Source organism: Parasteatoda tepidariorum, chromosome 9 (assembly GCF_982258835.1).
Source record: "Parasteatoda tepidariorum strain Cologne lab strain chromosome 9, Ptep-v5.0, whole genome shotgun sequence".
NCBI classification, from domain to species: domain Eukaryota; kingdom Metazoa; phylum Arthropoda; class Arachnida; order Araneae; family Theridiidae; genus Parasteatoda; species Parasteatoda tepidariorum.
The window spans coordinates 60560206-60573239 of record NC_141763.1 but is presented as its reverse complement, the minus strand read 5'-3'; the positions used below and the strand labels follow the sequence as shown (position 1 = coordinate 60573239).

Here is a 13034-nt window from a genome sequence, read left to right as displayed (position 1 = left end):
ATGCATTTTTTAAGGCGTCGTATTTTCCATTCATTGGCGGGTTCAACAAAATATCCTCAACGAAATCTAAGACATTTTCGTCTAACGAGGCAACGACAATGTTATATTTAGTTAAATCACGAGTAATATTGCCGTTAGCAAACTGTGCTTCAAGTTGTAAGAACCATAACTTAGGTTTATGTCGCCAAAAAATTGGTGGTTTAACTGCCACTTTGTTTACTTCTAAATTCACATTATCTTGAGTTGATGAATTTAAATTATCGTTTGTGCTTTCCTCCATGTTTAATATAAAGATAATTATAAAATAATGGTAATGCACAAACCTTTCTTTTATCCAAATAAAATCTTCGCACTGTTAAACTAATCACGTCCTGAGGTCACCAGTTGTAAGGGAAGGTTTTCTCTCTTCCTACTATGTGCGATTTTGGATAAATAAAAACGAAGTAAATTGGAGACATCACAACATTTAATATACACAGTTATTTACAAGTTAATATAAAATATATAAATCCATTATTACTTTTACATCCCAATGTCTGGAACGTCAATATAGTAATTATTATTATTGAGTTGTCTTAGCAACGTTGTTTTTATTTTTCATAAAACTAAATATAAATGCTTGTTATGTTATTGCTCTTGCGCACCACATATTTAAGTGGATATTTTTACTGTTTCCTACCACTTAAGCTTAAAAGAGCACCGTGCCATGAATTCAAGTCTTAGTGTTTTAATTTTATTGGGCACCTGGGTCGCGAAGCGACCCCTATCCCATTCAACTAGAATTTTTACACTGTTTTGGTTGACCATTGAGGTAAGCAGGAAGTGGAGTTGCTTTTGTGAATGTTTCAAGCACTTTGCTTGAATAACTAAAAAGGAATCAAAAAATTAAATGAGCAGCTTGCTGTATAGTTGCGTTTGTTTGATTTTGGAGTTGTTCAGAATTGTATCAGCATGAGGAAACGTTATTTTCAGAAAGGTTGATGAAATTATTTGTTTTGATAGTTATGATATGAGGCGTCGGAGGTGAAATGTGCAGCTATTGGTCTGTAGTTTTTATCCTTGATATAATTTTCAAATTTAAAGATTTCATTAAAATTTGCTGTTTTGCATTCTTTGGCTTTATCGAAAAAATCTGCGTTTAGCTTGTATATATGCTGTGATAAAGTGCCATGAATTAGAATTCAATTATAAATATTTATATTATTATTATTATCATATAATGGTAGAAAAAATTATCTTGTTTTTGTAAAATAAAGTCTTAATAATGAAACATTTGTGCTACCACTATTTTTTTCTTTGAAAAATTTACTGCCCGTTTAAGAGGCTGTAGTCGTAGTACTTTATTTCGTCGCACTAGAACTGCACAATGGGCTATTTTATTTTATAACCGTCGTTGAACAGCCGACCCAATTTTGGGTTTTCGACTACTGATGTTCATTTCCGTAGCCTCGAAATTTTGAACCAATCCAGAAGTCAAGGAAACTCCTGGATCAGTACTCCCAAAGGTATGATTTGTTATGGGAACTTGGAGGATTTGTGACTCGACAGATTTAACGTGCAACTGTCACCATTTACAACACGGGGAGCCTTCGGACAGCGGGGATCGAACACACGAGCAGTGGGCCCGTGCCCTACCAACTAGGCTCTCCAGGCCTACACGGTCTGGAAATATTGGAGACTGTCTCGAAAACATTCCTGAGGATGATATGAAGACATCTCAAATTCGATCCTTTGCAAAAGAGTGGTAGCCCGACGACCTGTGCGTGAAGTCAAGTACTTTAGTGATGCCAACTTGCTCCGGACAGTGGATTAATATTTTTGAGTGTTAGTTTTTTAATGTATGATTTTTGGTTTAGTAAATTCGATTTATAAGGTTGCTGTTCATGACTCAGGGCTGCTTCTGAATAATTCAAAGACTTATGAAATACGTCACTTAGCTACAATTAAGCCATTTTGAATCTTTTTCAAAGTTAGCAAAATTAGCCAGAAATCTGAAAATTTTAGTTGGTACTTCTCTACCGTTTTTAAAAATATTTTGACAAATCTCAGACAAACGTTTCTGACAAAAATCAGTTGGCCTCTCTGGTATTTTACAGTAGAACAGTTTATTGAGGACCGATACTGCGTATCATTAATACCTTAGCAGGCTGATCAAAGTGGGTAACTGACCGCTGCGAATGATGCTTGATGATCTACTGTGGCAGTCGTTTTAATGGACGCTAGACGTAAATGGGTTAATAATGAGATAAATACATATTTATCTTTTTGAAAAAAATTACATTTTCTCTAAAAATGATCTCTAAGTACCCATGTGTAAAAAATGATTTATGCGCATAAAGCAACAATATATATATATATATATATATATATATATATATATATATATATATATATATATATATATATATATATATATATATATATATATATATATATATATATATATATATATATATATATATATATATTCATAATATCAAGTTGAATAAAACATTTGTTTGCTAAAACGTTTAAACTAGCTCTCCTGATGAAGAATAAGCGTAATCCTTTGGTTTAAGTAGTGATTATATGTTCTTGAAACTTGTGAAGGAAAAACAATCGTTATTACATGAATAGTATTGAAGTATTTCTATAAAATTTATTTAATTGTAACATTAATTGCAAAAAAAAACTTGAATCACATTTAAAATCCCATTGCGCTGCTATCCACTCGATAATCTGCACCAGACCACCAACTGTGTCGACTTCTGGCATGAGAATCCTTGTCAAAAATTGTGGAACGTGCTATAACATGTCCTTTACCAAATATTTCTCTTTTGTGCTGTGTGTATTGGCGAACAGTGTGTCCTTTCTTCTGCAGAGATGTGATGACCCCTTCGTCAATACCACCTTCAAGACAGACGACGTTAAAGGAAGTTCTGAAAAATGGAACATTTTGTTTAAAGAGTTTATGGATTTAAAATTGCTTTAACTCGTTTGTGCTTAGCGTTTATTTAAAAGAATGGTTCTTTTTACTGAGCAAAAAGTTCATTTTTAAACGAAGCAAAACTAAATTTCTGTTTGAAAGTTTGTCCCTTTGAAAGTTCCCTTTATTAAATTTTTTTATTTTTACAGACATGCAGTCTTATTACAAGGACGCCTTTTGTATAACATAGAGCACAAATTAGAGAAGGTGATCATGAATATGCAGCAAAGGCTACGACTGGTTTCGAACCAGCTATCTCCTCGCTACAGGGTGTTTGGACGATTGGCGAGACTCGATCGACCAGGGAGGTCCCGACTCTTTAAAGTTCTTTTTTAAAAGAAATTTGATGCAAAGGAGCATAGTTTTTTCTTTTCTTTGTTACGTGCAGTCTTCTGGCAAAATATTTTTGGGAACTTTGAGTTTTATTTACTTTTTTTTTTTTTGCAAAAACAACAAATAAGCGCGCAAATTTTACAGAAATTAAAATTTTATGAGTTATTGATATTATATAACATTGAAAAATTAACACACTTGGTAAAAAGTGTTTGATTCAATGAAGTAAAATGTAAATAATACTGGGAATTTTTTTTCTGTTGCATGAGATTTTTTAAACTGATCTTATGATAATTTCGCGTTGCTGACTTCAAATCTGCAATCGGTTTCACACTACACATTTCAGTTTTTATGCAATTGTATACTTGCAACGGATGATATGGTTCAGTCTAATTACGTGATTGTGTACGTCGTATTAACGGTACAGCTTTAAGGGCTGGGAATCACGCTGAATTAATTTTTTTTTGTACCAGATTTAATTGGACACCTGAACCTGTGTGAGTCGAACCTGATTGATTTATAAAATAACTATGAGATGTTTATTTATCAATTTACGGGACTGCAAACTTCAAACAAAAAATTTAGGAAATAAAAGACAAAAGAATTGTAGCCATGTAATCATATTCAGACTGAAACGACTCCTATTATAATTACATTTTTTAAAATAAAAAAAATGGTTGATTATAAGACTCTCTGTTTAAAAGATAGAGGGCGGTGAACATTGTGGGGCAGTTTTTATGCCACCACCCCTGAAAGAGTAAACCCTTGGACGAAGAATTTTTATTAAACATACTTTTCATTATTTTGTTTTAATTTGGGCTAAAATAAGAGAAAAATATTGCATCAAGCATTTTAATAATTCAGGGTTACGAAATACACCGGTGTCCTTTTCTGCATTAAAGGTAAAATCTTTCCAACACGGCTCACTTCCAAACAATAATTTTTCAAATTTGCAGTTATTCAGATCTAAGGGGAACATCATGATTGAAATTAACTTAATTTACGAAATCAAATATTGATACATTTTTGAATGTAAACAAGCAAAAAAATCTTCAAACTGCTTTTTTTAAATTATTATTTCAGTACAAATATAATTCCAATGCTCTAACAAATTTTTTTTTAGAAAATATTAGACTATTTTTAAAAATACCAAAATATTTTTTTGCTTGTAACTAGAGCGTTACGAAAAATACATCTATAGGAACACCGGTGTTACATCTGCGTTAAAGGGTTAAGTGCTACAAAGAAGCGTGAAATTTGGATGCTATGATTTTTTACCACTCGTTTTAGTTTTATGCATTTGACTCGATTATCACTATGTTGTTTTATGAGGCAGAACAAAATTTTCTTAAAGTTACTTTTATGAAGCAAATATTTTGGATTATAGCAAGTTTGATATAAAAAAAATGTTGCTTACTGATAGGTCACATTTGGTCTAGGATCACCGACAAAAAATCTTGGTTGATTCAACGCCACCTGAGGATCCATTCCAAAGATTACCATGTTCAGTAAAACCTATAAACAAAACAATGGACTAAGCTGTTTAGCTTTTACTTTTACTATCAAAAGTTTATACACTATTCTTAACTGCAAACCTGTCAACTATTAGGAGATTCGTAAAGAGTTTTTTTTTCTTCCCAGTGGTAGTAAAATAACTATTGAAGTGATATTACAGGTAAATACTTGATTCATTTTTTTTGCCTTCACTAAAAGCACTTTCCTTTATTTAGCAAAAATTGGGTGCCTGGGCCGCGCAGCGGCCCCTAACCCATACATCGTGAAATTATATACAATGATTTAAAAACATTTTGATATAAGCAACATTATGGTGGCTTTTAAATCTAAAAGCACTCATACTCATATGTGATAGTTATCTTAGCATCTGCCCCGCTAGGGGCTCTAACTAATTAATCTGAATGGAAATAAATAATAAATCGCCGAAGCGCAACTGAAAGGTGAAAGTTGGGGTTCAGTATCTTTTACTGAGAGAAAATTAAAATGAAGTAGTGAGATTGAACAAACAAGTTTAAGAGAGAGAAGAGGTTTTGTGGCAGACTGCCACGCCTCTGTTCGAGGTATTACCCCGAGCTTCTCAGGTGCACAGTAGCCACATAGCCTTAGAGAAAAGGAGAAATACATAATAATTTACAAGTATTTACAGTTATTTACAAAATTTACGGGACAAAACTTCGTCGGATAGGAAAAAGGCGGTTGCCGTGCTATATTTTATGTTGTCTTTGATGAGCTCAAAAACAAAATTTTTAAAGTAATTGCACGTATGACAAGAGAGTACATCTCTGAAGAAACTTGCATATAGTTCAGCTACGTGCTCATCTATTTTGTTGATTTTTAAATCTCGCCTTAGATCTTTCATTCTCATGGATTTGGGGGCTCCAGTGATATATCTGAGGAATTTATTTTGAGTAATCTCCAGTTTCTTTTTTTGAGTAACAGTGGTTGTGCTCCATGCAAGGGCTGCGTAGCTGATGATCGGTTCCAAAAGCACAATAAGATAACTAGCTTGTCTTCGTTATGTATTTTTAAATGTAGTGGTAGTAAGAAGTATATTAAATTAAATTTATTTAAGCAGGAATTAAGCTTGACTGTAAAAATTTCGCTACCACATTAAATGTGAAAATAAAATGTATTTGAAAATCCAAAATAGTCAATTGATTCATTACTCTTAATTATACAGGGTTGTTCTAAAATGATGGGCAAAATTTTAGGAAGTGATAGTATACACCCAAGCAAACATTTTACTTATCAAAGAATGCATGGTCGAAAACAAACCGCTAGAGGGCGTCAAAGTTTATGTTCTTATATGAGGCAAAAACACACAAAGAACGATGAAGTTAAGTTATAAAAGCAAATTTAATGGCATGTGATTACAATAAGTGTTCAAAACAGTGGCCGGCAGCGGCTATGCACGTAATACAACGTCGAAGAGAAGATAGGCAACATTCTGAAACACACCAGGCATATCACGAACTTTCCCTGCAGCTGCCGAAAGCTTGGCGACAAGTAACGCAGTGCAGTAACTCGCAACAGAAATGGAGCTTTCACGTTTGCATCAAACAACTTTCCAAATGCGCCAGCATCTTTGCGTTTAGTTTTCGAGCATGCATTCTTTGATAAAAATTGTTTGCTTGGGTATGTACTGTCACTTCCTAAAATTTTGCCCATCTTTTTAGAATCACCCTGTATACACAATCCAATTTTTTTTGTTATTAACTATATTGTTTAAAATAGTAGAAAAATAACGAGGGAAAAATTCTATTAATCAATAAAGTAGTAATTTTTAAACATGGTTAAAAGCAAAACGTTATTAAATAAAACGCTACGTTATTGATTAGTTAAGGACAAAAAATAATTTTTCATAAAAAATATTTTTTTAGAACAGGAGAAGAAAAATTGTAAAAATATTTGTTTGTCTTTTTAAAATGTAATTGATAGTTAAAATATTGTTAATTGGTGTAAAACGTAGTCAATTAAAACATTGCGCTAACATGTAGTTAATTAAAACGATGGTGCATATATGAATTAGTATGCTTTTAAATAGTCTTATGGTATAGGAATTATACTGCAAGTATTTGGACTAATTTTCAAGATTTTAATTTTTTAAAAAATCAGAAACTACCTATTCATTACGATTTATTTTATTTACCATTTATTTTATTTTTATTAACAATGTGATAACTTTAAAAAAAAAATCAATTAACAATTAAGAAATCAGAATTTTAAATTTAATTATTTTACCTAATTTTTTTTATCTGGATTATTAAATCTTAAGTTATTTTAAGTTGTATTAAACACTGCAAGCATTCAGAGCTTTAAGGGGGAATATCACTGTAAAACTTTCACAAAAACTGGTTTAATTATTCTTACATAATTCAAAGAATGCACTTGGTAAGAAAACTTATTAAAATATTCAAATTGAAGATCTTATATATGAAAATGAAACAGGTTTTTTTTTACAAGCACACAGAACATGTTGACTCTTAAAACTCAGAATATATTCTGCAACTCCTAAAACTCGCAGAATATATTCTGATGCAAAAATTATACAACTTTCCAAATTCTATTATAAATTAATTAAAACTTTTGAGTTACTTGCGAAAAATATTAAGCATTGAATTTATCAAAGTACGAAAGATGCGGTCATTTTAACCACACCTATTTTAATATGCGAGCGGTGCTACCGTGGCGGGAATACCTCCGATTGTTCGCATTACCCTGCTGTTTATTTTTAAAAAGTACAGTTTTCCGGACTTGGAATAAGATATAAATTCTGAACCATTCATTCTAAATATATTTCGGTACTTGAAAATATGTTATTTAAATGGAGAAAAAATAAGATTAAGAGCTTTGATTTGAACTTTAGCCTCCAAATGAGGTAACCCAGGTTCGAATTCCAGTAGTGGCTAATTTTTACGAATTCTGCTTCCTGCTCGCACAGACCACATAGTTGATGTAAAATAAACTCAGTGGCAGACTGATCATCTTTTAGAATCCTCAAACCGTCTGGCTAACTGTGAAGGATTTCGCGTTATCCTTCTCTATGTAACGCAAATGCTGGTTAATTCCATCAAAAGTCTTCCACGAAGGCTAGTTTGTCACGAAGGCTGCCTTAAATATGCTAATTAACTAGTATCGACGATATTTTAAGATACAAAATAGTGCATTTATGCATTAAGTCATTTTTTAAAATTTATATGAATATGTTTGAACATTTAAATATTGAGCATCGCGAACTACAAAAACATAAGATTTTAAGTACCTGAACATGACCTTGAGGTTGCATCCATCTGCCTATTACACCCATTACTGCTACCAATTCCTTGGTGTTAACATCTGTGACTAGAGCAGGAATAATACTATGAAGTGGAAGTTTGTATGGTCCGTGGGCATTATTACTCTCTCCATCCAAGCTCATATATTTTGCTCTATCCTGGAAAATAAGTTTTTATGCTCAAAAATCATTCAGTAAACTTTTTCATTTGATTAAATGCTTATGTTCCACGATTGGAACATGTCTCTTTTTCAAAGTGCTAACTCAAATCTTTCATTCTTAAAACTTGCAGTTTGTAGAACAGAATATTACAATGCACCAAAATTTATTATTTTAAAAAATTAGATATCATGTGATATGTATATAAGAATGCCACTGGTGACGAAAAATGCACAAAGCGGTGGAAACTCAATTCATACACATATATTTTAATTATTTCATAAGCCACTCATTAGTAATTACCACTATTATTTACATTTAAAATTCTTCTTATTTTTAATCAACTTCATTATTAATCTGAAATTAATATTATTAAATAAACTACCAACTCCCTTCTCTTTCTAAAAAATAGTTTTTAGTGGTTATGGAATTAAATTATTCTTCTTATACTAAGAGAATTCAAAGTTTTATATAAATGATAATTTATTGCAGTCATCTTGTAGTGACACTTTTAAAGAATGGGCGTAATTATCTTTATTTTACAACTTTTACTATTTAATTTGTAATCAATTTATTATTACTTTTTCAGAAAGTGGAGCAGTTTGCCATCTCTGTTTCAATAAACTAAAAAAAAAAGTTGCTAATATTAACCCCATTTAGTATATTTATGAAATTCTCGTCGTCCTAGACAAATCTGTATATATCTCCTTCTGAAATCAAACATCTGTTGCATTTTTTTTAAACAAAATGAGTAGCTCACTGAAGGAAATGTCTATTTAATTTGTATGCAAACCCACAGCCACTGTTATCTTTAAGACGCTTTTTACACTAGTGCAAAATTAGAGAGCAACGGATAAACGTATAAGACTGAGGAAATTAATTTAGTCGAGCACTTTATCACAATAGAATTGGGAAACAGGTTTTTGGGAATGGCTTGGTTTGTTTGAGCGAACAATAGAATAATTTTAGAGTATACTTTCAAAAATCTTTTTAATAATTATGTATTTAAAAACTATTTTAAATACAATTAAAACTTTAGTACTTTTTAGTTACACAATTTTTAATTCGGAAGGAACTATTTGTTTACAGGGTTGCCAACTACTACACTTTTTGCAAAATATTTTACTGAATAAGTAGACAATTACAAATTAAAGCATTCAAAATTTTTGGTAATTTTGCCGATATTTTTAAAAGTTTCACCGCGAGGTAGCTGGATTAAAGTGGGTTTTATGTAAACTCTTGAACCAATCACATCTTGTTGTGTGGAAAATAACTTTGAATCAAAATTACTCGATAAACAATCATCCATTTAAGCAAAATTTACTACTACTAGAAAAAAAATTTCCCACAAAGCGTAAGAAGTTGGCAACCTGGTGTTTATCGTCAAGTTTCGTATGCACCTGGAAAAAATTAAAAAGTGGTAATTCTAATATAAAAAAATTATGTTATATTATAATTGTAAATACCATAATATTTTGATAAATTTTAGCTTAATGTAGATCTATACTCTACGTTTTCATTTTGTAATTCTGAAGTGAAAACTATGATTATCAACTTCTTTATAACAATATATTCATACCGGCGCCCCCATTGCCGAGCCGTTTTGCCTATCCGTCAAACAGTCAGTAGCCTGGAAGTAGGTGGTTTGAATACAATTGTGAACCCGGATGTATCTATCTCGAATTTATGCTATGTATTCAACTTGAGAAAGACCTATAAGCCGCTTTGTAATGAGCACACAAGTCAGCATATCTATGTGTAACAATAAATAAATTGATACAACTTTCTAAGTTTTTCCAGGTGCATACGAACTCTGGTTTATTTTAGGCAAACAAATTCAAGGGTTGCTAAGCAGAGGACAAAGCCTCCTTGTAATAATTTACCATTAAATCTCATTGAGTAAAGGCTCAGAGATTTTTCATAGTCAATGTGGTGGTTAGTAGTCCGAAATATTCACTTCACTCATTGTAAATCGGCTAAGGAATGTTGTTTTGTTAGTGTGGCATATTTTCATCATTTTTGTTTTAGAATTTTTTTTAAATACTTAAAGAATTGGCCAAATTAATGTTTTTATTATTTGATTCTTTGTTTAATACATTTGATTTCAAAAGTTCACGCATATACATGAAACCCCTGAAAATCAAGTGGGGATGTTTTTAAATGATGGCAATTATTATTATGTTTTAAGAACTATCCTCTCACTCGTCAATTTAAAGTTATTTTATTACCCCTCAGAAAAAGGAACCTATAGGAGGATCGTAATATAATGGATCAGTCCTAAAGCATTTATGCTAGATTAATTGTGAAAAAATAGATACTTCAATTTCATAGTTTTTTTTTAATTTTGGCGAAACTATTTCCATGTATATGCTCCAAGCAAACATTTCGCCAAAGTGACGAAATGACTATCGTCACTTTATCTAGAGAACGAATTTCATTAAAAGTTAAGAAATATTTCGTCATTCGATCGTCTAGTCTTCATTCTAGTTTTTTCATTCTAATTAATAATCTCCCACATACACCGTGATGAGGCATAGCCACCATCCACAGCCATTCGGTGGCTATGGATGAGGTTCCGAGTTGAGGAAACATTTTCGTCATAGATTTGAGAGTTCGCAGTATGTCACAAATCACATGATTTTATGACGAAAGGATTCTTAAAATTAACGAAATACTGCACAAGGATCGCCGAATCGTCAAAAATAAAAAAAAATTTTCTGAGAGTGTTGCGGAACTATGTTACTGTTACTCTTTATTACATAATTTCTGCTAAAGGAGAAAGTTTGATAATTTTTTTTAGCTTTATCCAAGATAGATAAGGTTCTTGAAAAATCTAATTGTTTTATTACGTGTAACACAAATCCGCAGTCATCAGGTATGATTCCCGTTCCAAAGTTCGATGACACACTGCAGACGAAAGAGCACCCGTTCCCTTCTGCATCAACAGCTGCCACATATGAAGTATCACAGCCCCCAGACAGCGGCACACTTCCTCGTAATACACTTCTGAAATAAACATTCAAAAGAAAATTGAACGGTTTGCCATAAAAACCATGATAAGCTATGTTTTCAAATTGTCCCAGAGTGTGTTTTTAACACATTGCATGCGGGCAAGTATTGCTGTTATAGTTCAAATTTTTTTCTAAAAATAGTATACAAGATTTCATAAAAGTTGGAACAAATTTGTCTCCATATCTACAACTTCAATTATAAAAAAGAAATTTGCGACGAGCGACTGTTGTACTGATTACTTACAAAATGAATCATTTATGTTTGTGGTAATCACAAATGAATTTTCTTCTTCTTTTTTTTGTGAAACAGAGTGAAAATGAAGTAGTTTTGCTACCACTTTTTAAAGTGGTGAGTTAATGTATTTTTGAGGTTATAAGGTTGATTTTGAGGTTTTAAGGTCGAAGTTAATTTCGAAAATAACTTTGAAAAATGAACCTCCCAAGGTTTAAAATCAAGGTGTATGAGATAATTTTGAGATTGATAGAAATCTACCTTAGAAAGAGATTGTTTTGGAAGTGTACGCATCATTTTTTCTTCACTTCAAACAAATAAATGTATTTGAGATGCAAATAATTTCACCCGATTTCATCCAAAAGTATTGCTGAGTTATATATGAGGTTGAAACTGAAGTTAATTGATGAGATTATTTTTGGTACAAAGCATAACCTCATTAAGTGTATTTCTTTACACCTGTCAACCTCAAGAAACCTCAAAAACACTTTTTTGAAGTAAGGGAAAACCCTATTAAATCGAATTTACTAAATCAAGAATCATATTTTAAAAGTCTACAACTCGAAAATGTTTATCCGCTGCTCAGAGCAAGTTGGCATCTCTTTTTTAACTCTTTCTAGAACAATCAATTTCGACTGTAAATTTTAGTCAGGCAAGACAATAGCGACCTTAGATAATACTTAAATTTTCAGTAAAGTGATATGCTCTCTGTTGTTTATAGAATAGTGGTTGCCAAACGTTTGAAAACAGTTATACAACTTAAGTGGTTCGTAATATTTGTTGCAACAATGATTACAACTCTAGTGGTTCATAACATTGTTGTCAAACTGCACCGGAAAGGGTTAACAGGAATGCATTTTTTTTGTAATTGCTTTGCATTGGAATAAGAAATGCAGTGTTTGAAATCCTTTATCGCAACCATGAATTTTCATCAAATCGCAGAATAGATAAGATGCTAGAAACATAAAATTTTTAATAATTATAAGAAATAAAACTGCTGTTCTCGAAAAATACAATATTTTTTTTTAACATTTCGTAACCGTCGTTGAACAGCCAACTCAATTTTTGGGTTTACGACTACTAATGCTCAACTCCGTAGCCTTGTAATTTTGAACCCAATCCAAAAGACAAGGGAACTTCTGTATCAGGTATTGGGAAAAAATTACCTTTGTGGAGGATTTTTTGATGGAACTAACTCTCATTGGCATTACATGAAGCGGAAAACCTCCACACATGACGGACTCTAACACATGATCCGTCTACCACCGAGGATATTTTACGTCAGTACTGTGATCGGTGCAAGTTCAATCGAAATGCAATCTTAATCGAAATTCGCTGTTCCGTTAAGGATTAAAGAATTTCAATGTATTAGCTTATTTTTATATATGACGTTGCGTTAAGAATGAACCTAATCCAGTCCGTAAACGGAGATGAGAACTACTCCGGATTCTACAAAATATTTTTAAAAATGGTAGGAAACCGTAAAACAACTAAACCGAATTTCGGTGAGCTTAGCCAATTTTTTTAAAAAAACTCTACAGGAAA

At 31.9% G+C, this 13034-nt stretch overlaps 1 protein-coding gene across 1 annotated transcript in view; it reads right to left on the bottom strand.

Annotated features, from left to right (window-relative positions):
• Nucleotides 1-2615: 2615 nt before the first annotated feature.
• The window catches only part of LOC107436708 (uncharacterized), a 52890-nt gene continuing 42471 nt past the window's right edge, over nt 2616-13034 (bottom strand). Inside the window, exons 8-11 of the mRNA XM_043043330.3 lie at nt 11096-11252; nt 8076-8246; nt 4716-4813; nt 2616-2918 (exon numbers count right to left, since the gene is read on the bottom strand). Coding sequence (XP_042899264.2) covers nt 2684-2918; nt 4716-4813; nt 8076-8246; nt 11096-11252 — 661 coding nt within the window. The 3' untranslated portion in view covers nt 2616-2683. The remainder of the gene's footprint in view (nt 2919-4715; nt 4814-8075; nt 8247-11095; nt 11253-13034) is intronic.